At 44.1% G+C, this 26,591-nt stretch overlaps 1 protein-coding gene across 2 annotated transcripts in view; it reads left to right on the plus strand.

The window, feature by feature from the left end:
- Positions 1 to 26,591, plus strand: part of LOC135554808 (F-box/LRR-repeat protein 16-like) — a 158,441-nt gene that overhangs the window by 106,277 nt on the left and 25,573 nt on the right. The window contains exons 1-2 of one of the 2 annotated variants that reach the window (XM_064987247.1): positions 12,968 to 13,432; positions 14,586 to 15,300. In XM_064987247.1, coding sequence (XP_064843319.1) covers positions 14,593 to 15,300 — 708 coding nt within the window. In that variant the 5' untranslated portion in view covers positions 12,968 to 13,432; positions 14,586 to 14,592. Of the gene's footprint in view, positions 1 to 12,967; positions 13,433 to 14,585; positions 15,301 to 26,591 lie in introns of those variants that run through there. The other variant, XM_064987245.1, reaches the window with a different exon arrangement.

Raw genomic sequence — 26,591 nt, forward strand, 5'->3', positions numbered from 1 at the left:
AGGGAACTCGATGACAGTAGCACTAGCCATAGCGTTGACTATATCTGCTGTAAAGCTGTGCTGCTCTCCTAGGTGCTGAAGTTACACTGAGAAAGGCCCTCTTTCTCTCTCTCATCCTCCCACTCTCTTTCTCTTTCATCTTCTCACTCTCTTTCTCCCCCTCCCCCACTCTCCCTCATTCTCTCTACCCCATTCTCTGGGTCCATCTCTCCATCTATCCATCTTATCTCCATCAATCAATCAATCAATCTCTCTCTCTCTCCTGAACAAAAACATATAAACACAACATGTAAAGTGTTTCATGAGCTGAAATAAAAGATCCCAGAAATGTTCCATACGCACAAAAATATCATTTCTATAAAATGTTGTTAGTGAGCATTTCTTCTTTGCCAAGATAATGCACTCTGTGCTGGGGACAATAAAAGGCCACTCTAAAAAGTTCAGTTTTGTCCAACAACACAGCCACAGAAGTTTTGAGGGAGTGTGTAATTGTCAGGAGGACTGCAGTGATGTCCACCAGAGTTGATGCCAGAGAATTCAATGTTCATTTCTCTACCATAAGCCACCTCCAACGAGAATTTGTCAGTACGTCCAACCGGCCTCATAACTGCAGACCACGTGTAGCATGTCAGCCCAGGACCTCCACGCCCGTCTTCTTCTCCTGCGGGATTGTGAGGCGGGGTGATGAGGAGTATTTCTGTCTGTAATAAAACCCTTTTTGTGGGGAAAAACTCATTCTGATTAGCCTGGAACCCCGTTGTGTTTGCCTGGCTCCCTCTGTCCCTCTGTCTCTCTCACTATGTCTCTCTCACTCTCTCTCTCTCTCTCTCTATGTCTCTCTCACTCTCTCTCTCTATGTCTCTCTCTCTCTCTGTCTCTCTGTCTCTCTCTCTCTCTCTCTCTCTCTCTCTCTCTCTATGTCTCTCTCTCTCTGTCTCTCTATGTCTCTCTCTCTCTCTGTCTCTCTATGTCTCTCTCTCTCTCTGTCTCTCTCACTCTCTCTCTATGTCTCTCTCACTCTATCTCTCTCTCTGTCTCTCTCTCTCTCTGTCTCTCTCACTCTCTCTCTATGTCTCTCTCACTCTATCTCTCTCTCTGTCTCTCTCTCTGTCCCTCTGTCTCTCTGTCTCTCTCACTCTCTCTCTCTATGTCTCACTCACTCTCTCTCTATGTCTCTCTGTCCCTCTGTCTCTCTGTCTCTCTCTCTCTCCAGCCTTTGGGTTATCTGGATGACTGAGCTGTGTGTGTGTGTGTGTGTGTGTGTGTGTGTGTGTGTGTGTGTGTGTGTGTGTGTGTGTGTGTGTGTGTGTGTGTGTGGGTGGTGGTTAGGACCATGTGGGCTGTCACTGCTGTTAGTCTCACTTCAAGCTTTGCACTCAGAGAGCAGAAGGAGCTATTTTAACATCCTGGTAGCCACAAGCATCTGAACAGGAGGAGTGGGTTAGTGCAGAGAGAGAGAGAGTGTGTGTGTGTGTGTGTGTGTGTGTGTGTGTGTGTGTGTGTGTGTGTGTGTGTGTGTGTGTGTGACAGATCTATTCTACAGCTGAGTTATATGTACAGGGCTACACCAGCTCAGCAGCCTTGTGGTTAGTGTCCACCTTGAGATTGGAAGGTTGGGAGTTAGATTCCTGGGCTAAGTCAAGGCTCCTGGCTGGGACTAGACAAGGCTCCTGGCTGGGACTAGACAAGGCTCCTGGCTGGGACTAGACAAGGCTCCTGCTCCAATGAGGCTCCTGGCTGGGACAAGACAAGGCTCCTGCTCCTGAGGCTCCTGGCTGGGACTAGACAAGGCTCCTGGCTGGGACAAGACAAGGCTCCTGGCTGGGACTAGACAAGGCTCCTGGCTGGGACAAGACAAGGCTCCTGCTCCTGAGGCTCCTGGCTGGGACTAGACAAGGCTCCTGGCTGGGACTAGACAAGGCTCCTGGCTGGGACAAGACAAGGCTCCTGGCTGGGACTAGACAAGGCTCCTGGCTGGGTCAAGACAAGGCTCCTGGCTGGGACTAGACAAGGCTCCTGGCTGGCACAAGACAAGGCTCCTGGCTGGGACTAGACAAGGATCCTGGCTGGCACAAGACAAGGCTCCTGGCTGGGACTAGACAAGGCTCCTGGCTGGGACAAGACAAGGCTCCTGGCTGGGACTAGACAAGGCTCCTGGCTGGGACAAGACAAGGCTCCTGGCTGGGACTAGACAAGGCTCCTGGCTGGCACAAGACAAGGCTCCTGGCTGGGACTAGACAAGGCTCCTGGCTGGCACAAGACAAGGCTCCTGGCTGGGACTAGACAAGGCTCCTGGCTGGGACAAGACAAGGCTCCTGGCTGGAACTAGACAAGGCTCCTGGCTGGCACAAGACAAGGCTCCTGCTCCTATGAGGCTCCTGGCTGGGACTAGACAAGGCTCCTGTCTGGGACAAGACAAGGCTCCTGGCTGGGACTAGACAAGGCTCCTGCTCCTATGAGGCTCCTGGCTGGGACTAGACAAGGCTCCTGGCTGGGACAAGACAAGGCTCCTGGCTGGGACTAGACAAGGCTCCTGGCTGGGACTAGACAAGGCTCCTGCTCCCATGAGGCTCCTGGCTGGGACTAGACAAGGCTCCTGCTCCTATGAGGCTCCTGGCTGGGACTAGACAAGGCTCCTGGCTGGGACAAGACAAGGCTCCTGGCTGGGACAAGGCAAGGCTCCTGGCTGGGACAAGGCAAGGCTCCTGGCTGGGACAAGGCAAGGCTCCTGGCTGGGACAAGGCAAGGCTCCTGGCTGGGTCAAGACAAGGCTCCTGGCTGGGACAAGGCAAGGCTCCTGGCTGGGACTCGACAAGGCTCCTGGCTGGGACTAGACAAGGCTGCTGCTCCCATGAGGCTCCTGGCTGGGACTAGTCAAGGCTCCTGCTCCTATGAGGCTCCTGGCTGGGACTAGACAAGGCTCCTTCTCCTATGAGGCTCCTGGCTGGGACTAGACAAGGCTCCTGGCTGGGACAAGACAAGGCTCCTGGCTGGGACTAGACAAGGCTCCTTCTCCTACGAGGCTCCTGGCTGGGACAAGACAAGGCTCCTGGCTGGGACAAGACAAGGCTCCTGGCTGGGACAAGACAAGGCTCCTGGCTGGGACAAGACAAGGCTCCTGGCTGGGACAAGACAAGGCTCCTTCTCCTATGAGGCTCCTGGCTGGGACAAGACAAGGCTCCTGGCTGGGACTAGACAAGGCTCCTGGCTGGGACAAGACAAGGCTCCTGGCTGGGACAAGTCAAGGCTCCTGGCTGGGACAAGACAAGGCTCCTGGCTGGGACAAGACAAGGCTCCTGGCTGGGACAAGACAAGGCTCCTGGCTGGGACAAGACAAGGCTCCTGGCTGGGACAAGACAAGGCTCCTGGCTGGGACAAGACAAGGCTCCTGGCTGGGACAAGACAAGGCTCCTGGCTGGGACTAGACAAGGCTCCTGGTTGGGATAAGACAAGGCTCCTTACATGGAAATACACCAACAGACAGGCAGAGTGCAGACAGTTAACACAGTTTGTTGTTTAGTTCTAGACATGACACACACACACACAGGCACACACACACACAGGCACACACACACAGACACACACAGACACACACACACACAGACACACACACACACACACAGACACACACACACACAGACACACACACAGACACACACACAGACACACACACACACACACACACACACACACACACACACACACACGGACACACACACACACAGACACACACACACAAACACACACGGACACACAAACACACACACAGACAGACACACAGGCACACACACATAGTTTTGTGTTCAGAACATGAACCCCGTAGGATATCTCAAAACTGTCTGGGATGTTAGATCCCTGTTTCAAAGACAGGTGAAGAGAGAGAGACAGAGAGAGACAGAGAGACAGAGAGAGAGAGAGAGTTGGAGAAAGGGACAGAGCGACAGAGAGAGAGACAGAGAGAGACATATATATATATATAATATGACATTTGTAATGTCTTTATTGTTTTCAAACTTCTGTATGTGTGATGTCTACTGTTAATTTTGATTGTTTACCTTACTTGCTTTGGCAATGTTAACACATGTTTCCCATGCCAATAAAGCCCCTTGAATTGAATTGAATTGAATTAGAGAAAGGGACAGAGAGAGAGACAGAGAGAGACAGAGAATTAGAAAAAGGGACAGAGAGAGAGAGCACACCACAGCAGCAAGATTTGTGACCTGTTGCCACGAGAAAAGGGCAACCAGTGAAGAACACACACCATTGTAAATACAACCCATATTTATTCTTATTTATTTTTCTTGTGTCCTTTAACCATTTGTACATTGTTAAAACACTGTATATATATAATATGACATTTGTAATGTCTTTATTGTTTTGAAACTTCTGTATGTGTGATGTTTACTGTTAATTTTTATTGTTTATTTCACTTTATATATTCACTTTATATATTATCTACCTCACTTGCTTTGGCAATGTAAACACATGTTTCCAATGCCAATAAAGCCCTTGAATTGAATTGAATTGAGAGACAGACAGAGAGAGAGAGACAGAGACAGAGAGAGACAGAGAGAGACAGAGAGAGAGAGACAGAGATAGAGAGAGAGAGAGACAGAGAGAGAGAGAGACAGAGTTAGAGAAAGGGACAGAGAGAGACAGAGACCTCCCTCTATTGAAAGCTGAACTTGCTTTTAAGCAACACTAACATGATTGGAGAAGGCATTGCTACAGGTATGTGCTTTGTTTGAGATGTGTTATGAGTTGATAGTCAGTAATAGATCTACTCTGTGTTATGAGTTGATAGTCAGTAATAGATCTACTCTGTGTTTGAGATGTGTTATGAGTTGATACTCAGTAATAGATCTACTCTGTGTTATGAGTTGATAGTCAGTAATAGATCTACTCTGTGTTATGAGTTGATAGTCAGTAATAGATCTACTCTGTGTTTGAGATGTGTTATGAGTTGATACTCAGTAATAGATCTACTCTGTGTTATGAGTTGATACTCAGTAATAGATCTACTCTGTGTTATGAGTTGATACTCACTAATAGATCTACTCTGTGGATCCAAATCGTTCACAAGACAGAGAGAGACAGAGAATTAGAGAAAGGGACAGAGAGAGAGAGCACACCACAGCAGCAATATTTGTGACCTGTTGCCACGAGAAAAGGGCAACCAGTGAAGAACACACACCATTGTAAATACAACCCATATTTATTCTTATTTATTTTATCTTGTGTCCTTTAACCATTTGTACATTGTTAAAACACTGTATATATATAATATGACATTTGTAATGTCTTTATTGTTTTGAAACTTCTGTATGTGTAATGTTTACTGTTAATTTGTATTGTTTATTTCACTTTATATATTCACTTTATATATTATCTACCTCACTTGCTTTGGCAATGTTAACACATGTTTCCCATGCCAATAAAGCCCTTGAATTGAATTGAAATGAGAGACAGACAGAGAGACAGAGACAGAGTTAGAGAAAGGGACAGAGAGAGACAGAGAGAGACAGAGAGAGACAGAGAGAGACCTCCCTCTATTGAAAGCTGAACTGAATGTTTCATGTGTCCTTGCTTTTAAGCAACACTAACATGATTGGAGAAGGCATTGCTACAGGTATGTGCTTTGTTTGAGATGTGTTATGAGTTGATACTCAGTAATAGATCTACTCTGTGTTATGAGTTGATATTCAGTAATAGATCTACTCTGTGTTATGAGTTGATATTCAGTAATAGATCTACTCTGTGTTATGAGTTGATACTCAGCAATAGAACTACTCTGTGTTATGAGTTGATACTCACTAATAGATCTACTCTGTGTTATGAGTTGATACTCAGTAATAGATCTACTCTGTGTTATGAGTTGATACTCAGTAATAGATCTACTCTGTGTTATGAGTTGATATTCAGTAATAGATCTACTCTGTGTTATGATTTGATACTCAGTAATAGATCTACTCTGTGTTATGAGTTGATACTCACTAATAGATCTACTCTGTGTTATGAGTTGATACTCAGTAATAGATCTACTCTGTGTTATGAGTTGATATTCAGTAATAGATCTACTCTGTGTTATGAGTTGATAGTCAGTAATAGATCTACTCTGTGTTATGAGTTGATACTCAGTAATAGATCTACTCTGTGTTATGAGTTGATACTCACTAATAGATCTACTCTGTGTTATGAGTTGATACTCAGTAATAGATCTACTCTGTGTTATGAGTTGATACTCACTAATAGATCTACTCTGTGTTATGAGTTGATAGTCAGTAATAGATCTACTCTGTGTTATGAGTTGATACTCAGTAATAGATCTACTCTGTGCTATGAGTTGATACTCAGTAATAGATCTACTCTGTGTTATGAGTTGATACTCAGTAATAGATCTACTCTGTGTTATGAGTTGATACTCAGTAATAGATCTACTCTGTGTTATGAGTTGATACTCAGTAATAGATCTACTCTGTGTTATGAGTTGATACTCAGTAATAGATCTACTCTGTGTTATGAGTTGATACTCACTAATAGATCTACTCTGTGTTATGAGTTGATACTCACTAATAGATCTACTCTGTGGATCCAAATCGTTCACTTCCCTTGCTGGTAAACATGTAGTTAGTTATTGCGGTGTGATACATGTTGCAGGCCATTCCGTAGCAATGCCAATGAAAAGCATATTGTATTCGGCTGTGTGCCTACATGTACAGGCCAGACAGGCAGCTGGACTGGCAGGCAAGCTTTTAACAGAAACTATAGGCTTATTTTTGCCAGTCAGTCGAATAGAGGCAATGGCAATCATTATTAGTAGGCTGTAGGCCTATGTGTATGTGTCTTTCAGAGGGAATGGTAGGCTGAAGGAAAGTCACATTTCTGTTGGACCTTGTGTACAGTTGGACGGGTGTATCTGCATGTTAGACCACAGTGCAGTGTAGGTTAGGGTTATGAGTCGTTCAGTATAGGTTAGGGTTATGAGTCGTTCAGTATAGGTTAGGGTTATGAGTCGTTCAGTGTAGGTTCGGGTTATGAGTCGTTCAGTGTAGGTTAGGGTTATGAGTCGTTCAGTGCAGTATAGGTTAGGGTTATGAGTCGTTCAGTATAGGTTAGGGTTATGAGTCGTTCAGTGTAGGCTAGGGTTATGAGTCGTTCAGTGCAGTATAGGTTAGGGTTATGAGTCGTTCAGTATAGGTTAGGGTTATGAGTCGTTCAGTGTAGGTTAGGGTTATGAGTCGTTCAGTGCAGTATAGGTTAGGGTTATGAGTCGTTCAGTATAGGTTAGGGTTATGAGTCGTTCAGTGTAGGCTAGGGTTATGAGTCGTTCAGTGCAGTATAGGTTAGGGTTATGAGTCGTTCAGTATAGGTTAGGGTTATGAGTCGTTCAGTGTAGGTTAGGGTTATGAGTCGTTCAGTGTAGGTTAGGGTTATGAGTCGTTCAGTGTAGGTTAGGGTTATGAGTCGTTCAGTGCAGTATAGGTTAGGGTTATGAGTCGTTCAGTATAGGTTAGGGTTATGAGTCGTTCAGTGTAGGTTAGGGTTATGAGTCGTTCAGTGCAGTATAGGTTAGGGTTATGAGTCGTTCAGTATAGGTTAGGGTTATGAGTCGTTCAGTGTAGGTTAGGGTTATGAGTCGTTCAGTGTAGGTTAGGGTTATGAGTCGTTCAGTGTAGGCTAGGGTTATGAGTCGTTCAGTGCAGTGTAGGCTAGGGTTATGAGTCGTTCAGTGTAGGTTAGGGTTATGAGTCGTTCAGTGTAGGTTAGGGTTATGAGTCGTTCAGTGTAGGTTAGGGTTATGAGTCGTTCAGTGTAGGTTAGGGTTATGAGTCGTTCAGTGTAGGTTAGGGTTATGAGTCGTTCAGTGTAGGTTAGGGTTATGAGTCGTTCAGTGTAGGTTAGGGTTATGAGTCGTTCAGTGCAGTATAGGTTAGGGTTATGAGTCGTTCAGTGTAGGCTAGGGTTATGAGTCGTTCAGTATAGGTTAGGGTTATGAGTCGTTCAGTATAGGTTAGGGTTATGAGTCGTTCAGTGTAGGCTAGGGTTATGAGTCGTTCAGTGCAGTATAGGTTAGGGTTATGAGTCGTTCAGTGCAGTATAGGTTAGGGTTATGAGTCGTTCAGTATAGGTTAGGGTTATGAGTCGTTCAGTGTACGTTAGGGTTATGAGTCGTTCAGTGTAGGTTAGGGTTATGAGTCGTTCAGTGCAGTATAGGTTAGGGTTATGAGTCGTTCAGTGTAGGTTAGGGTTATGAGTCGTTCAGTATAGGTTAGGGTTATGAGTCGTCCAGTGTAGGTTAGGGTTATGAGTCGTTCAGTGTAGGTTAGGGTTATGAGTCGTTCAGTGCAGTGTAGGTTAGGGTTATGAGTCGTTCAGTGTAGGTTAGGGTTATGAGTCGTTCAGTGCAGTATAGGTTAGGGTTATGAGTCGTTCAGTATAGGTTAGGGTTATGAGTCGTTCAGTGCAGTATAGGTTAGGGTTATGAGTCGTTCAGTGTAGGTTAGGGTTATGAGTCGTTCAGTATAGGTTAGGGTTATGAGTCGTTCAGTGTAGGTTAGGGTTATGAGTCGTTCAGTGCAGTGTAGGTTAGGGTTATGAGTCGTTCAGTGCAGTATAGGTTAGGGTTATGAGTCGTTCAGTGTAGGTTAGGGTTATGAGTCGTTCAGTATAGGTTAGGGTTATGAGTCGTTCAGTGTAGGTTAGGGTTATGAGTCGTTCAGTGCAGTGTAGGTTAGGGTTATGAGTCGTTCAGTGCAGTATAGGTTAGGGTTATGAGTCGTTCAGTGTAGGTTAGGGTTATGAGTCGTTCAGTATAGGTTAGGGTTATGAGTCGTTCAGTATAGGTTAGGGTTATGAGTCGTTCAGTGTAGGTTAGGGTTATGAGTCGTTCAGTGTAGGTTAGGGTTATGAGTCGTCCAGTATAGGTTAGGGTTATGAGTTGTTCAGTATAGGTTAGGGTTATGAGTCGTTCAGTATAGGCTAGGGTTATGAGTCGTTCAGTATAGGTTAGGGTTATGAGTCGTCCAGTATAGGTTAGGGTTATGAGTCGTTCAGTATAGGTTAGTGTTATGAGTCGTTCAGTATAGGTTAGGGTTATGAGTCGTTCAGTGTAGGCTAGGGTTATGAGTCGTTCAGTATAGGTTAGGGTTATGAGTCGTTCAGTATAGGTTGGGGTTATGAGTTGTTCAGTATAGGTTAGGGTTATGAGTCGTTCAGTATAGGTTAGGGTTATGAGTCGTTCAGTATAGGTTAGGGTTATGAGTCGTTCAGTGCAGTATAGGTTAGGGTTATGAGTCGTTCAGTGTAGGTTAGGGTTATGAGTCGTTCAGTGTAGGTTAGGGTTATGAGTCGTTCAGTGTAGGTTAGGGTTATGAGTCGTTCAGTATAGGTTAGGGTTATGAGTCGTTCAGTGCAGTGTAGGTTAGGGTTATGAGTCGTTCAGTGTAGGTTAGGGTTATGAGTCGTTCAGTGTAGGTTAGGGTTATGAGTCGTTCAGTGTAGGTTAGGGTTATGAGTCGTTCAGTGTAGGTTAGGGTTATGAGTCGTTCAGTGCAGTGTAGGTTAGGGTTATGAGTCGTTCAGTGTAGGTTAGGGTTATGAGTCGTTCAGTATAGGTTAGGGTTATGAGTCATTCAGTGTAGGTTAGGGTTATGAGTCGTTCAGTGCAGTATAGGTTAGGGTTATGAGTCGTTCAGTATAGGTTAGTGTTATGAGTCATTCAGTGTAGGTTAGGGTTATGAGTCGTTCAGTGCAGTGTAGGTTAGGGTTATGAGTTGTTCAGTGTAGGTTAGGGTTATGAGTCGTTCAGTGTAGGTTAGGGTTATGAGTCGTTCAGTGTAGGTTAGGGTTATGAGTCGTTCAGTGTAGGTTAGGGTTATGAGTCGTTCAGTGTAGGTTAGGGTTATGAGTCGTTCAGTGCAGTGTAGGTTAGGGTTATGAGTCGTTCAGTGTAGGTTAGGGTTATGAGTCGTTCAGTGTAGGTTAGGGTTATGAGTCGTTCAGTGTAGGTTAGGGTTATGAGTCGTTCAGTGTAGGTTAGGGTTATGAGTCGTTCAGTGTAGGTTAGGGTTATGAGTCGTTCAGTGTAGGTTAGGGTTATGAGTCGTTCAGTGCAGTATAGGTTAGGGTTATGAGTCGTTCAGTGTAGGTTAGGGTTATGAGTCGTTCAGTGTAGGTTAGGGTTATGAGTCGTTCAGTGTAGGTTAGGGTTATGAGTCGTTCAGTGCAGTATAGGTTAGGGTTATGAGTCGTTCAGTGCAGTATAGGTTAGGGTTATGAGTCGTTCAGTGTAGGCTAGGGTTATGAGTCGTTCAGTATAGGTTAGGGTTATGAGTCGTTCAGTGTAGGTTAGGGTTATGAGTCGTTCAGTGTAGGTTAGGGTTATGAGTCGTTCAGTGCAGTATAGGTTAGGGTTATGAGTCATTCAGTGCAGTATAGGTTAGGGTTATGAGTCGTTCAGTGCAGTATAGGTTAGGGTTATGAGTCGTTCAGTGCAGTATAGGTTAGGGTTATGAGTCGTTCAGTATAGGTTAGGGTTATGAGTCGTTCAGTGCAGTATACGTTAGGGTTATGAGTCGTTCAGTGTAGGTTAGGGTTATGAGTTCAGTATAGGTTAGGATTATGAGTCGTTCAGTGCAGTGTAGGTTAGGGTTATGAGTCGTTCAGTGTAGGTTAGGGTTATGAGTCGTTCAGTGCAGTATAGGTTAGGGTTATGAGTCGTTCAGTGCAGTATAGGTTAGGGTTATGAGTCGTGCAGTGTAGGTTAGGGTTATGAGTCGTGCAGTGTAGGTTAGGGTTATGAGTCGTTCAGTGTAGGTTAGGGTTATGAGTCGTTCAGTTCAGTATAGGTTAGGGTTATGAGTCGTGCAGTGTAGGTTAGGATTATGAGTCGTGCAGTGTAGGTTAGGGTTATGAGTCGTGCAGTGTAGGTTAGGGTTATGAGTCGTGCAGTGTAGGTTAGGGTTATGAGTCGTGCAGTGTAGGTTAGGGTTATGAGTCGTTCAGTTCAGTATAGGTTAGGGTTATGAGTCGTGCAGTGTAGGTTAGGGTTATGAGTCGTGCAGTGTAGGTTAGGGTTATGAGTCGTTCAGTATAGGTTAGGGTTATGATTCGTTCAGTGTAGGTTAGGGTTATGAGTCGTTCAGTTCAGTATAGGTTAGGGTTATGAGTCGTTCAGTGTAGGTTAGGGTTATGAGTCGTTCAGTATAGGTTAGGGTTATGAGTCGTTCAGTGTAGGTTATGGTTATGAGTCGTTCAGTGCAGTATAGGTTAGGGTTATGAGTCGTTCAGTATAGGTTAGGGTTATGAGTCGTTCAGTGCAGTATAGGTTAGGGTTATGAGTCGTTCAGTGCAGTATAGGTTAGGGTTATGATTCGTTCAGTGCAGTATAGGTTAGGGTTATGAGTCGTTCAGTGTAGGTTAGGGTTATGAGTCGTTCAGTGCAGTATAGGTTAGGGTTATGAGTCGTTCAGTGCAGTATAGGTTAGGGTTATGAGTCGTGCAGTGTAGGTTAGGGTTATGAGTCGTTCAGTGTAGGTTAGGGTTATGAGTCGTTCAGTTCAGTATAGGTTAGGGTTATGAGTCGTTCAGTGTAGGTTAGGGTTATGAGTCGTTCAGTGTAGGTTAGGGTTATGAGTCGTTCAGTAAAGGTTAGGGTTATGAGTCGTTCAGTGCAGTATAGGTTAGGGTTATGAGTCGTTCAGTGTAGGTTAGGGTTATGAGTCGTTCAGTATAGGTTAGGGTTATGAGTCCTTCAGTGCAGTATAGGTTAGGGTTATGAGTCGTTCAGTGTAGGTTAGGGTTATGAGTCGTTCAGTGCAGTGTAGGTTAGGGTTATGAGTCGTTCAGTGCAGTGTAGGTTAGGGTTATGAGTCGTTCAGTGCAGTATAGGTTAGGGTTATGAGTCGTTCAGTGCAGTATAGGTTAGGGTTATGAGTCGTTCAGTGTAGGTTAGGGTTATGAGTCGTTCAGTGCAGTTTAGTTTAGGGTTATGAGTCGTTCAGTGCAGTATAGGTTAGGGTTATGATTCGTTCAGTGCAGTATAGGTTAGGGTTATGAGTCGTTCAGTGCAGTATAGGTTAGGGTTATGAGTCGTTCAGTGCAGTATAGGTTAGGGTTATGAGTCGTTCAGTGCAGTATAGGTTAGGGTTATGAGTCGTTCAGTGCAGTGCAGGTTAGGGTTATGAGTCGTTCAGTGCAGTGCAGGTTAGGGTTATGAGTCGTTCAGTGCAGTGCAGGTTAGGGTTATGAGTCGTTCAGTGCAGTGTAGGTTAGGGTTATGAGTCGTTCAGTATAGGTTAGGGTTATGAGTCGTTCAGTGCAGTATAGGTTAGGGTTATGAGTCGTTCAGTGCAGTGTAGGTTAGGGTTATGAGTCGTTCAGTGGGGGTGAATGAATGATTTGTTGTTGGGGTGTTTGGTGCATCCCGGGCTCCTTTGAGACAGAGAGAGAGGGGGGAGGAGAGGGAGAGAGAGACAGATGGGGGGAGAGAGAGAGAGGGGGGGGGAGAGAGGGAGAGGGGGAGAGAAAGAGAGAGTGGGGGAAGAGAGAGAGGGGGAGAGAGAGAAAGGGGAGAGAGAGAGGGGGAGAGAGTGGGGGGGGAGAGAGAGAGAGAGAGAGAGTAAATACCACCAATATGAATCTGTTTATTTATCTTCCCCTACTATTCGTTTCTATAACTATTTGCACATTGCTAAAACATTTCTGGTAATATATAAGTCTTGAAATGTCTTGATCTTTTTCGAACATTTGGGAGTGAAATGTTTACTGTTCATTTGTAATCCGTTTTTGTGTTCTCATTTGTGTTCAATTCAATTGCTCAGGCAATGTAAACACATGTTTCCCATACCAATAAAGCATGGGAAACATTTTGAACTGAAATTGAATTGAGAGAGAGAACGAAAGAGAGAGAGAGAGAGAGAGAGAGAGAGAGAGAGAGAGAGAGAGAGAGAGAGAGAGAGTCAGGCCGCCTCAGCATCCTCTCTTCCTCTCCTCCTCTGTTGAGTTCCGCTGATGTCAGTGAGCCAGGCGATGTCATGTTGGTTTCTATTTACAGGGTTCTCGTTCCCTCTCTCTCTCTGTCTCTCTCTCTCTCTCTCCGACACTGATTCGAACGCACCACATATTTATATCCGCTGACACCGTGGAATGATGCGCCGATAAAACAAACAACACAGGACAACACATCGTCCCGATTTCACGCATATTCCCTCTTATTCTGTCCTCGTCGCTTCCGATACAAAATGATGCACCTTTCAAACGATTCGCATCGCGTCGTAGCTACAACAATTCAATAACATCCCCCGCTCTCCGCCATTCCCCGTGGATGCTTGCTGGTAGTATGGTGATGCGGGCGATAAAATAGAGCTCCGTTTGGTGAAAGACTTGCGAGGCTTCGGGTCAACCGGGGGAAGTGACGGGGTTCAGTTTAAAGGTAAGAGCAGTGCAATGCAGATTCATGCTGGCCGGAGCACTGCAATGGTATTTTTTTTTTGTTTGGCGGTGTGGGAGAGCGGGAGGGAGGGAGGGAGAGAGAGAGGACGAGAAGGGACGGGAGAATAGACATCCCTTCCTTCGGTTAGCTTTTCTGCTGCCGCATCGCTTATTCCCGGTTCAGCTCTATTACACCGATATATGTTGCGTGCAGCACAAACCGAATATTGGACCGATCACAAGCAGAGTGAAATGGGTTTAATATTCGATCCGTTTGTAACAGCCCAAGGCTAATGTCTAACGGTGAAGCCTATAGCCTAGGTTACTGTCGGCAGTCATAGACACTATTTGATGACGGGAATGCTATTAATTGTATACTTGTCCATATGAATAATGATCCCGACTGCATCTGAAGGTTTTGACAATGAAGGATGCATAGAGTTTATTTTATCTGCGATGATTGTTGATCAGGCGCAAACGTTACACCTCTCAGCGTCGGCCATCGATTTAAACTGTTTATGTTTGGCCTTGGTATCTTTATTCAGAGTCAACACGTCCTATTGTAACTTACTGCTGTGCTACTGTGCCATCGGCATTACGTAATATTGTAGGCTAGCCTAGTAGGGATGCTTGCTTAGATATAGGCCTCTGCCACTATAAACAACCGCTCTGTTCTATTTCCAGTGCAACCATGCCAAGGGAGTGTCGCCAAGTGTTCTGTGAATTATTCAAACGAAAAGAATGCTTTGTTTGCCCAGAAATCGTGTCTGTTTCTGTGCAGGCTATATTGTACATAAGAGCGAGGCTCTCCAACATCAAGCACGCAGGTTTTTGGGAAACACAATAGTCTGCGGCTCAGCTATCTACATAAGAACTGCCCAGTGGTGTTTATCTACTCAGTCCCTTGAGTGACAGACAGGCAGGTCCATAGACAATGTGTTAAATGGATTGTTATTTAACCAGGTAAGTTGCCTGAGAACACATTCTCATTCACAGCAACAACCTGGTGAATAGTGGAAGAGGAGATGAATGAGCCAATTGGAAGCCTGGGATGATTAGGTAGCCAATGATTTTATGAGGGCCAGATCACTACCCCCCCTCTCTCTCTCTGATCCAATGTTGAACATGTATTAATTCTCTCCCCCTCCTACTAGGTTCCCAATGTTGAACATGTCGACCCCCAGCGAGCTGAAGTCTCCATGTGTCCCGAGGAACGGCATGGTCAAGCTCCCCCCTCAGCCCAACGGTCTGGGCAGCGCCAGCATCACCAAGGGCACGCCCGCCGCCAAGAACCGCCTGTGCCAGTCCTCCTCCGTGCCCGGCATCCTACCCCCGCCTTCCCTACCCTACCACCTGGACCCCCTCAACCTCCTGGGTCCCTCTCTCCTGGGTCCAGACCTGGACCACAGCCCCCTGACGGCCCTCAAACCCCCGCTGCGCCAGGTCCCCCTCACCTTCCCCAAGCCTCACCTTCCCCTCACCCTGCCTCTGGCCCTTCTGCCGCCCCTGGAGCGCCAGCTGGCCCTGGATGAGAAGCTGCTCAACAGGCTGTTGTGGTACTTCACCACGGCTGAGAAGTGTGTCCTGGCCCAGGTGTGTAGGACCTGGAGGAAAGTGCTGTACCAGTCTAAGTTCTGGGAGGGTGTCACGCCCATCCTCCACGCCAAGGAGCTGTACGCCCTGCTCCCTGGCGGAGACAAGGAGTTTGTCAGCCTGCAGGCCTTCGCTCTCAGGGGGTTCCAGGCGTTCTGTCTGGTGGGAGTTTCAGACCTGGACATCTGTGAGTTCATTGATAACTACCCCTTATCCAAGAAGGGTGTGAAGTCGGTCAGTCTGAAGAGGTCCACCATCACAGATGCAGGCCTGGAGGTGAGTCATTGTCATATACACATACAGTGGGGCAAAAAAGTACTTAGTCAGCCACCAATTGTGCAAGTTCTCCCACTTAAAAAGATGAGAGAGGCCTGTAATTTTCATCATAGTTACAAATAAATTAATTTAAAAAAAATCATACAATGTGGTTTTCTGGATATTTTCCCCCTCATTTGTCTGTCATTGTTGAAGTGTACCCATGATGAAAATTACAGGCCTCTCTCATCTTTTTAAGTGGGAGAACTTGCACAATTGGTGGCTGACTAAATACTTTTTTGCCCCACTGTATTTACTGTCAGCGGGCTGTGACTCCAGATCTAGACCCAGGAGAGAAGCTGTGGTAGGCAAGGGACCCAGGAGAGAAGCTGTGGTAGGCAAGGGTCCCAGGGGAGAAGCTGTGGTAGGCAAGGGACCCAGGAGAGAAGCTGTGGTAGGCAAGGGTCCCAGGAGAGAAGCTGTGTTAGGCAAGGGACCCAGGGGGAAGCTGTGGTAGGCAAGGGTCCCAGGGGGTTGAGGGACGTCAGGGGGCTGTGACTCCAGGTCTGGACCCAGGAGAAAAGCTGTGGTAGGCAAGGGACCCAGGAGAGAAGCTGTGGTAGGCAAGGGTCCCAGGGGAGAAGCTGTGGTAGCAAGGGACCCAGGAGAGAAGCTGTGGTAGGCAAGGGACCCAGGGGAGAAGCTGTGGTAGGCAAGGGTCCCAGGAGAGAAGCTGTGGTAGGCAAGGGACCCAGGGGAGAAGCTGTGGTAGGCAAGGGTCCCAGGAGAGAAGCTGTGGTAGGCAAGGGTCCCAGGACAGAAGCTGTGGTAGGCAAGGGACCCAGGAGAGAAGCTGTGGTAGGCAAGGGACCCAGGGGAGAAGCTGTGGTAGGCAAGGGTCCCAGGAGAGAAGCTGTGGTAGGCAAGGGACCCAGGAGAGAAGCTGTGGTAGGCAAGGGTCCCAGGAGAGAAGCTGTGGTAGGCAAGGGTCCCAGGAGAGAAGCTGTGGTATGCAAGGAACCCAGTGGAGACGCTGTGGTAGGCAAGGGTCCCAGGAGAGAAGCTGTGGTAGGCAAGGGACCCAGGAGAGAAGCTGTGGTAGGCAAGGGTCCCAGGAGAGAAGCTGTGTTAGGCAAGGGACCCAGGGGGAAGCTGTGGTAGGCAAGGGTCCCAGGGCGTTGAGGGACGTCAGGGGGCTGTGACTCCAGGTCTGGACCCAGGAGAAAAGCTGTGGTAGGCAAGGGACCCAGGAGAGAAGCTGTGGTAGGCAAGGGTCCCAGGGGAGAAGCTGTGGTAGCAAGGGACCCAGGAGAGAAGCTGTGGTAGGCAAGGGACCCAGGGGAGAAGCTGTGGTAGGCAAGGGTCCCAGGAGAGAAGCTGTGGTAGGCAAGGGACCCAGGGGAGAAGCTGTGGTAGGCAAGGGTCCCAGGAGAGAAGCTGTGGTAGGCAAGGGTCCCAGGACAGAAGCTGTGGTAGGCAAGGGACCCAGGAGAGAAGCTGTGGTAGGCAAGGGTCCCAGGGGAGAAGCTGTGGTAGGCAAAGGACCCAGGAGAGAAGCTGTGGTAGGCAAGGGTCCCAGGAGGTTGAGGGACGTCAGGGGGCTGTGACTCCAGGTCTGGACCCAGGAGAGAAGCTGTGGTGGGCAAGGGTCCCAGGGGGTTGAGGGGGTCCTGGTGGTAGGGTAGGGAAGGCGGGGGTAGGATGCCGGGCACAGAGGTTCTTATAAAGTTACAGTCATGTGAACACAAACATGTCATTTAGCACAGCCTTTCTCCAACCTCTCCTTGGGGACTGGCCTGTCCATGGAATTAAACTATTCCGCAGCTAGCAGCTGATTCAACTGGTCAACTAATCATCAACTAATGATCAAGCCCTTGACTACTTTAATCAGGTGAGCTAGTTCAGGGCTACAGTAAAACTGTGAAACGTCCGAGAGACCCTGAGGGAAAAAGCGTGTAGTGTGTACATGCATTTTCATATGGATGAGCCCAGCGGGAATCAACAATGTGTCCTACAGTACATGTAGCTTCCATTAGTCCTACAGTACATGTAGCTTCCATTAGTCCTACAGTAGATGTAGCTTCCATTAGTCCTACAGTAGATGCAGCTTCCACTAGTCCTACAGTACATGTAGCTTCCATTAGTCCTACAGTAGATGTAGCTTCCATTAGTCCTACTGTAGATGTAGCTTCCATTAGTCCTACTGTAGATGTAGCTTCCACTAGTCCTACTGTAGATGTAGCTTCCACTAGTCCTACAGTAGATGTAACTTCCATTAGTCCTATAGTACATGTAGCTTCCATTAGTCCTACAGTAGATGTAGCTTCCATTAGTCCTACAGTACATGTAGCTTCCATTAGTCCTACAGTCAAGGGTGTAAACAGGCTTACTGTAGAGATGGTATCAATCTCATTGCTGTCCTACAGTGATGCTGTGAAGCCCTACGGACCCTGGACAGAAGTAGTGTCGTATAGGAATATGGTGTCTTTATAGTAATATAACACCTTACTTTATAGTAATATTACGCAATACTTTATAGTAATATAACACAATACTTTATAGTAATATAATGTGTTACTTTATAGTAATATTACACAATACTTTATAGTAATATAATGTGTTACTTTATAGTAATATAACGCAATACTTTATAGTAATATAACACCTTACTTTATAGTAATATAACGCAATACTTTATAGTAATATAACAATACTTTATAGTAATATAACACAATACTTTATAGTAATATAACGCAATAGTTTATAGTAATATAACACAATACTTTATAGTAATATAACGTGTTACTTTATAGTAATATAACACCTTACTTTATAGTAATATAACACCTTACTTTATAGTAATATAACACCTTATTTTATAGTAATATAACACCTTATTTTATAGTAATATAACACAATACTTTATAGTAATATAATGCAATACTTTATCGTAATATAACACAATACTTTATAGTAATATAACGTGTTACTTTATAGTAATATAACATGTTACTTTATAGTAATATAATGCAATACTTTATAGTAATATAACACAATACTTTATAGTAATATAACACCTTACTTTATAGTAATATAACACAATACTTTATAGTAATATAACACCTTACTTTATAGTAATATAACACAATACTTTATAGTAATATAACACAATACTTTATAGTAATATAACGCAATAGTTTATAGTAATATAACACAATACTTTATAGTAATATAACGCAATAGTTTATAGTAATATAACACCTTACTTTATAGTAATATAACGTGTTACTTTATAGTAATATAACACAATACTTTATAGTAATATAATGCAATACTTTATAGTAATATAACACAATACTTTATAGTAACGAGTCCTGTGTGGCTCAGTCGGTAGAGCATGGCGCTTGCAACGCCAAGCGTCGTGGGTTCGATTCCCACTGGGGCCACCCATATGTAAAAGTAGTGACCCCAGCCGACTTGTAAGTCGCTTTGGACAAAAGCGTCTGCTAAATGGGATATATTATTATATATATTAGTAATATAACACAATACTTTATAGTAATATAACGCAATAGTTTATAGTAATATAACACAATACTTTATAGTAATATAACGTGTTACTTTATAGTTATATAACACCTTACTTTATAGTAATATAACGTGTTACTTTATAGTAATATAACACCTTACTTTATAGTAATATAACACCTTACTTTATAGTAATATAACATGTTACTTTATAGTAATATAACACCTTACTTTATAGTAATATAACACAATACTTTATAGTAATATAACACAATACTTTATAGTAATATAACGCAATAGTTTATAGTAATATAACACAATACTTTATAGTAATATAACGTGTTACTTTATAGTAATATAACACAATACTTTATAGTAATATAACGTGTTACTTTATAGTAATATAACACCTTACTTTATAGTAATATAACGTGTTACTTTATAGTAATATAACACAATACTTTATAGTAATATAATGCAATACTTTATAGTAATATAACGTGTTACTTTATAGTAATATAAAACAATACTTTATAGTAATATAACACAATACTTTATAGTAATTTAACACCTTACTTCATAGTAATACAACACCTTACTTTATAGTAATATAACACCTTACTTTATAGTAATATAACACCTTACTTTATAGTAATATAATGCAATACTTTATAGTAATATTACACAATACTTTATAGTAATATAATGCAATACTTTATAGTAATATAACACAATACTTTATAGTAATATAATGCAATACTTTATAGTAATTTAACACCTTACTTCATAGTAATATAAGGTGTTACTTTATAGTAATATAGCGCAATACTTTACAGTAATATAACGTGTTACTTTATAGTAATATAACACCTTACTTTATAGTCATATAACACAATACTTTATAGTAATATAATGCAATAGTTTATAGTAATATAATGCAATACTTTATAGTAATTTAACACCTTACTTCATATTAATATAACACCTTACTTTATAGTAATATAACATGTTACTTTATAGTTATAAGCGCAATACTTTACAGTAATATAACGTGTTACTTTAAAGTAATTTAACGTGTTACTTTTGTTAATCCTCAGCATCAATATCAACACAATGCACTCCCTGAACTCAGGAAGCCTGCCACCCCACCGCCGCGTAACCTAGCAACAGTCACTGGGCGAGCTGGATTCTGCTGTAGCTGGGCACCATGTCAACTAGGTCACCGGGGATCACATGGAATGTGGAATGTCACATCACATGACCTTGCTCACTGGTCACATGATCATGGGACAGAGAGAGGAGAGATATTCTATTAGAATGGTTAAGGTTAGTGTTTGAGGCTGGTGAGCTGGTCCTAGATCTGTGGAATGTTTATCCCCAGCAGGTAAACAATCGATAGAGTGAGTAGAATGAACATGAGTCTCTGTGAAACGTGAGATGTCACAGGAGTGCAGTGTGCTGTACGATGCAATCCAACCGTTGTCTATTATAATAACAATAGCATAGCTGAGTTTCTGATCGTCTATGTAAACACAGCATCACCAAAGGACAAAAGGTTTGGTACAGTGACAATTGTCAACAATCCACCCTGCTTGTCTGTGGTGGTGGTGTGGTGAGTATGGACTACTGTGGTGTTGTGAGTATGGACTACTGTGGTGTTGTGAGTATGGACTACTGTGGTGTTGTGAGTATGGACTACTGTGGTGGTGTTGTGAGTATGGACTACTGTGGTGGTGTTGTGAGTATGGACTACTGTGGTGGTGTTGTGAGTATGGACTACTGTGGTGTTGTTGTGAATATGGACTACTGTGGTGTTGTGAGTATGGACTACTGTGGTGGTGTTGTGAGTAAGGACTACTGTGGTGGTCTTGTGAGTATGGACTACTGTGGTGGTGTTGTGAGTATGGACTACTGTGGTGTTGTGAGTATGGACTACTGTGGTGTTGTGAGTATGGACTGCGTGATTTATGTTGGTAGTTTTTGTTAAAACCGAAGATTTAGTTACAGTGCGATTTAACAGGCCACATTCAACACAATTGTGAGGTTCAGTATTGGAGCCTCGGTTATTTAGAAGGTTGCCTCTGAGTTAGTTCATAGTGCAGAGGTCATGGTGCAGAGGTCATAGTGCAGAGGTCATAGTGCAGAGGTCTTTGTGAAAGGGGAACATGTCAGCCTTACAGTATATTGTGCACCTTATTGTCAGGGAATATTTTGAGTACATTGTTGTGGTTGTGTTGTTTATGAGATGAGCTGACGTTCAGAGACACAGGAAGTTGTGTCGTCGATGAGATGAGCTGACGTTCAGAGACACAGGAAGTTGTGTTGTTGATGAGATGAGCTGACGTTCAGAGACACAGGAAGTTGTGTCGTCGATGAGCTGACGTTCAGAGTCACAGGAAGTTGTGTCGTCGATGAGCTGACGTTCAGAGTCACAGGAAGTTGTGTTGTCGATGAGATGAGCTGACGTTCAGAGACACAGGAAGTTGTGTTGTCGATGAGATGAGCTGACGTTCAGAGACACAGGAAGTTGTGTTGTCGATGAGATGAGCTGACGTTCAGAGACACAGGAAGTTGTGTCGTCGATGAGATGAGCTGACGTCCAGAGTCACAGGAAGTTGTGTCGTCGTCGATGAGATGAGCTGACGTTCAGAGTCCCAGGAAGTTGTGTTGTCGATGAGATGAGCTGCCGTTCAGAGACACAGGAAGTTGTGTCGTCGATGAGATGAGCTGACGTTCAGAGTCACAGGAAGTTGTGTTGTTGACAGGAAGTATGGTACCGGATGAGGCTCCTGGTCCGAAGTTTGAATATGACCGTGGGAGGATAAACCGTCATTGAGTTGACTTAAATCACTTAGGCTTCGGATTCAATCCCCGAATCCCCGATAGTGCACTTTGTCCACTATTGCACCATTTAAAGGTAATGTTCCCACTTTAGCGGAGACTGCATTCACAGTAAACGCTGCGTTTTGTCGGCTGAATCGGAAATTACCTTTAAATGTCTAGCGTGCTATACCTGGCATCTACTGCTGATCCCAGTGAGTCCAGACCTTAGAGTTACAGTGCCTTTAAATGTCTAGCGTGCTATACCTGGCATCTACTGCTGATCCCAGTGAGTCCAGACCTTAGAGTTACAGTGCCTTTAAATGTCTAGCGTGCTATACCTGGCATCTACTGCTGATCCCAGTGAGTCCAGACCTTATAGTTACAGTGCCTTTAAATGTCTAGCGTGCTATACCTGGCATCTACTGCTGATCCCAGTGAGTCCAGACCTTATAGTTACAGTGCCTTTAAATGTCTAGCGTGCTATACCTGGCATCTACTGCTGATCCCAGTGAGTCCAGACCTTAGTGTTACAGTGCCTTTAAATGTCTAGCGTGCTATACCTGGCATCTACTGCTGATCCCAGTGAGTCCAGACCTTAGTGTTACAGTGCCTTTAAATGTCTAGCGTGCTATACCTGGCATCTACTGCTGATCCCAGTGAGTCCAGACCTTAGAGTTACAGTGCCTTTAAATGTCTAGCGTGCTATACCTGGCATCTACTGCTGATCCCAGTGAGTCCAGACCTTAGAGTTACAGTGCCTTTAAATGTTTAGCGTGCAATACCTGGCATTGCTACTGCTGATCCCAGTGAGTCCAGACCTTATAGTTACAGTCCCTTTAAATGTCTAGCGTGCCAAACCTGGCATCTACTGCTGATCCCAGTGAGTCCAGACCTTAGAGTTAGAGTGCCTTTAAATGTCTAGCGTGCTATACCTGGCATCTACTGCTGATCCCAGTGAGTCCAGACCTTAGAGTTAGAGTGCCTTTAAATGTCTAGCGTGCTATACCTGGCATCTACTGCTGATCCCAGTGAGTCCAGACCTTAGAGTTACAGTGCCTTTAAATGTCTAGCGTGCTATACCTGGCATCTACTGCTGATCCCAGTGAGTCCAGACCTTATAGTTACAGTGCCTTTAAATGTCTAGCGTGCTATACCTGGCATCTACTGCTGATCCCAGTGAGTCCAGACCTTAGAGTTAGAGTGCCTTTAAATGTCTAGCGTGCTATACCTGGCATCTACTGCTGATCCCAGTGAGTCCAGACCTTATAGTTAGTGCCTTTAAATGTCTAGCGTGCTATACCTGGCATCTACTGCTGATCCCAGTGAGTCCAGACCTTAGAGTTACAGTGCCTTTAAATGTCTAGCGTGCTATACCTGGCATCTACTGCTGATCCCAGTGAGTCCAGACCTTAGAGTTACAGTCCCTTTAAATGTCTAGCGTGCTATACCTGGCATCTACTGCTGATCCCAGTGAGTCCAGACCTTATAGTTACAGTCCCTTTAAATGTCTAGCGTGCTATACCTGGCATCTACTGCTGATCCCAGTGAGTCCAGACCTTAGAGTTACAGTGCCTTTAAATGTCTAGCGTGCTATACCTGGCATCTACTGCTGATCCCAGTGAGTCCAGACCTTAGAGTTAGAGTGCCTTTAAATGTCTAGCGTGCTATACCTGGCATCTACTGCTGATCCCAGTGAGTCCAGACCTTAGAGTGCCTTTAAATGTCTAGCGTGCTATACCTGGCATCTACTGCTGATCCCAGTGAATCCAGACCTTAGAGTTACAGTTACTTTTTCAGAAAGTATTCAGACCCCTTGACTTTTTCCACGTTTCAAAATATATATATATATATTTTCATCCTCATCAATCTACACACAATAGCCCGTAATGACTAATGGGGCGGCAGGGTAGCCTAGTGGTAAGAGCGTTGGACTAGTAACTGAACGGTTGCAAGATCGAGTCCCCGATCTGACGAGGTAAAAATCTGTCGTTCTGCCCTTGAACAAGGCAGTTAACCCACGGTTCCTAGGCCGTCATTGTAAATAAGAATGTGTTCTTAACTGACTTGCCTAGTTAAATAAAGGTTAAATAAAGGTTAAATAAAGGTTAAATAAAGGTTCAATTAAAAAAACAGCTTTTTAGAAATTTTTGCAAATGTATTCAAAAGTAAGTATTCAGACCCTTTGCTATGAGACCCTTTGCTATGAGACTTCTACAACTTGATTGGAATCCACCTGTGGTAAATTCAGTTGATTGGTCATGAAAAGCACATATCTTTCTATATAAAGTCCCACAGTTGAAAGTGTATGTCAGAGTAAAAACCAAGCCATGAGGTCGAAGGAATTGTCCGTACAGCTCAGAGACAGGATTGTGTCGAGGCACAGATCTGGGGAAGGGTACCAAAACATTTCTGCGACATTGAAGCTCCCAAAGAACACAGTGACCTCCATCATTCTTAAATGGAAGAAGTTTGGAACCACCAAGGCTCTTCCTAGAGCTGGCCGCCCGGCCAAACTGAGCAATCGGGGAAGAAGGGCCTTGGTCAGGGAGGTAAACAAGAACCCGATGGTCACTCTGATAGAGTTCCTCTGTGGAAGGAGAACCATCTGTGCAGCACTCCACCAATCAGGCCTGATTGGTAGCGTGGCCAGATGGAAGCCACTCCTCAGTAAAAGGCACATCACAGCCAGCTTGGAATTTGCCAAAAGGCATCTAAAGGACTCTCAGACCACGAGAAACAAGATTCTCTCATCTGATGAAATAAAGATTGAACTCTTTGGCCTGAATGCCAAGTGTCACGTCTGGAGGAGACCTGGCACCATCCCTACGGTGAAGCATGGTGGTGGCAGCATCATGCTGTGGAAATGTTTTTTACCTGCAGGGACTGGGAGACTTGTCAGGATCGAGGGAAAGATGAACGGAGCAAAGTACAGAGAGATCCTTGATGAAAACCTGCTCCAGAGCGCTGATTTTTAATACATTTGCGAAAATGTCTTAAAACCTGTTTTTGCTTCGTCATTATTGGATATTGTGCGTAGATTGATGAGGGGGAAAAACAATTGATACACTTTAGTATCAGAGTTGTATCAGAGCTGTATCAGAGTTGTATCAGAGCTGTATCAGAGTTGTATCAGAGCTGTATCAGAGTTGTATCAGAGTTGTATCAGAGCTGTATCAGAGCTGTATCAGAGTTGTATCAGAGTTGTATCAGAGCTGTATCAGAGTTGTATCAGAGCTGTATCAGAGTTGTATCAGAGCTGTATCAGAGCTGTATCAGAGCTGTATCAGAGCTGTATCAGAGCTGTATCAGAGTTATATCAGAGCTGTATCAGAGCTGTATCAGAGCTGTATCAGAGCTGTATCAGAGCTGTATCAGAGCTGTATCAGAGCTGTATCAGAGCTGTATCAGAGCTGTATCAGAGCTGTATCAGAGCTGTATCAGAGTTGTATCAGAGCTGTATCAGAGTTATATCAGAGCTGTATCAGAGCTGTATCAGAGCTGTATAAGAGCTGTACCAGAGTTGTATCAGAGCTGTATCAGAGTTGTATCAGAGCTGTACCAGAGTTGAATTCACCAATTTGTAAGTCGCTCTGGATAAGAGCGTCTGCTAAATGACTTAAATGTAAATGTAAATGTTGTATCAGAGTTGTATCAGAGCTGTACCAGAGCTGTATCAGAGCTGTATCAGAGTTGTATCAGAGCTGTATCAGAGCTGTATCAGAGCTGTATCAGAGCTGTACCAGAGTTGTACCAGAGTTGTACCAGAGTTGTATCAGAGTTGTATCAGAGCTGTATCAGAGCTGTATCAGAGCTGTATCAGAGTTGTATCAGAGTTGTATCAGAGTTGTATCAGAGTTGTATCAGAGCTGTATCAGAGCTGTATCAGAGTTGTACCAGAGTTGTATCAGAGCTGTATCAGAGTTGTATCAGAGTTGTATCAGAGCTGTATCAGAGCTGTATCAGAGCTGTATCAGAGCTGTACCAGAGTTGTACCAGAGTTGTACCAGAGTTGTATCAGAGTTGTATCAGAGCTGTATCAGAGCTGCATCAGATTTGTATCAGAGCTGTATCAGAGCTGTATCAGAGCTGTATCAGAGCTGTATCAGTTATATCAGAGTTGTATCAGAGTTATATCAGAGTTGTATCAGAGTTGTATCAGAGTTGTATCAGAGTTGTATCAGAGCTGTATCAGAGCTGTATCAGTTATATCAGAGTTGTATCAGAGTTATATCAGAGTTGTATCAGAGTTATATCAGAGTTGTATCAGTTGTATCAGAGCTGTATCAGAGTTGTATCAGTTGTATCAGAGTTGTATCAGAGTTGTATCAGAGTTGTATCAGAGCTGTATCAGTTATATCAGAGTTATATCAGAGATGTATCAGAGTTGTATCAGTTATATCAGAGTTATATCAGAGTTATATCAGAGTTGTATCAGAGTTGTATCAGAGCTGTATCAGTTATATCAGAGTTGTATCAGTTGTATCAGAGTTATATCAGAGTTATATCAGAGTTATATCAGAGCTGTATCAGAGTTGTGTCAGTTATATCAGAGTTGTATCAGAGTTGTATCAGTTATATCAGAGTTGTATCAGAGTTGTATCAGAGCTGTATCAGAGTTGTATCAGTTATATCAGAGTTGTATCAGAGTTGTATCAGAGTTGTATCAGTTATATCAGAGTTATATCAGAGTTATATCAGAGTTGTATCAGAGCTGTATCAGTTATACCAGAGTTATATCAGAGCTGTATCAGAGTTGTATCAGTTATATCAGAGTTATATCAGAGTTGTATCAGAGTTGTATCAGAGCTGTATCAGTTATATCAGAGCTGTATCAGAGTTGTATCAGTTATATCAGAGTTATATCAGAGTTATATCAGAGTTGTATCAGAGTTGTATCAGAGTTGTATCAGAGCTGTATCAGAGTTGTATCAGAGTTGTATCAGAGTTGTATCAGAGTTGTA

Source organism: Oncorhynchus masou, chromosome 14, assembly GCF_036934945.1.
Source record: "Oncorhynchus masou masou isolate Uvic2021 chromosome 14, UVic_Omas_1.1, whole genome shotgun sequence".
NCBI lineage: Eukaryota > Metazoa > Chordata > Actinopteri > Salmoniformes > Salmonidae > Oncorhynchus > Oncorhynchus masou.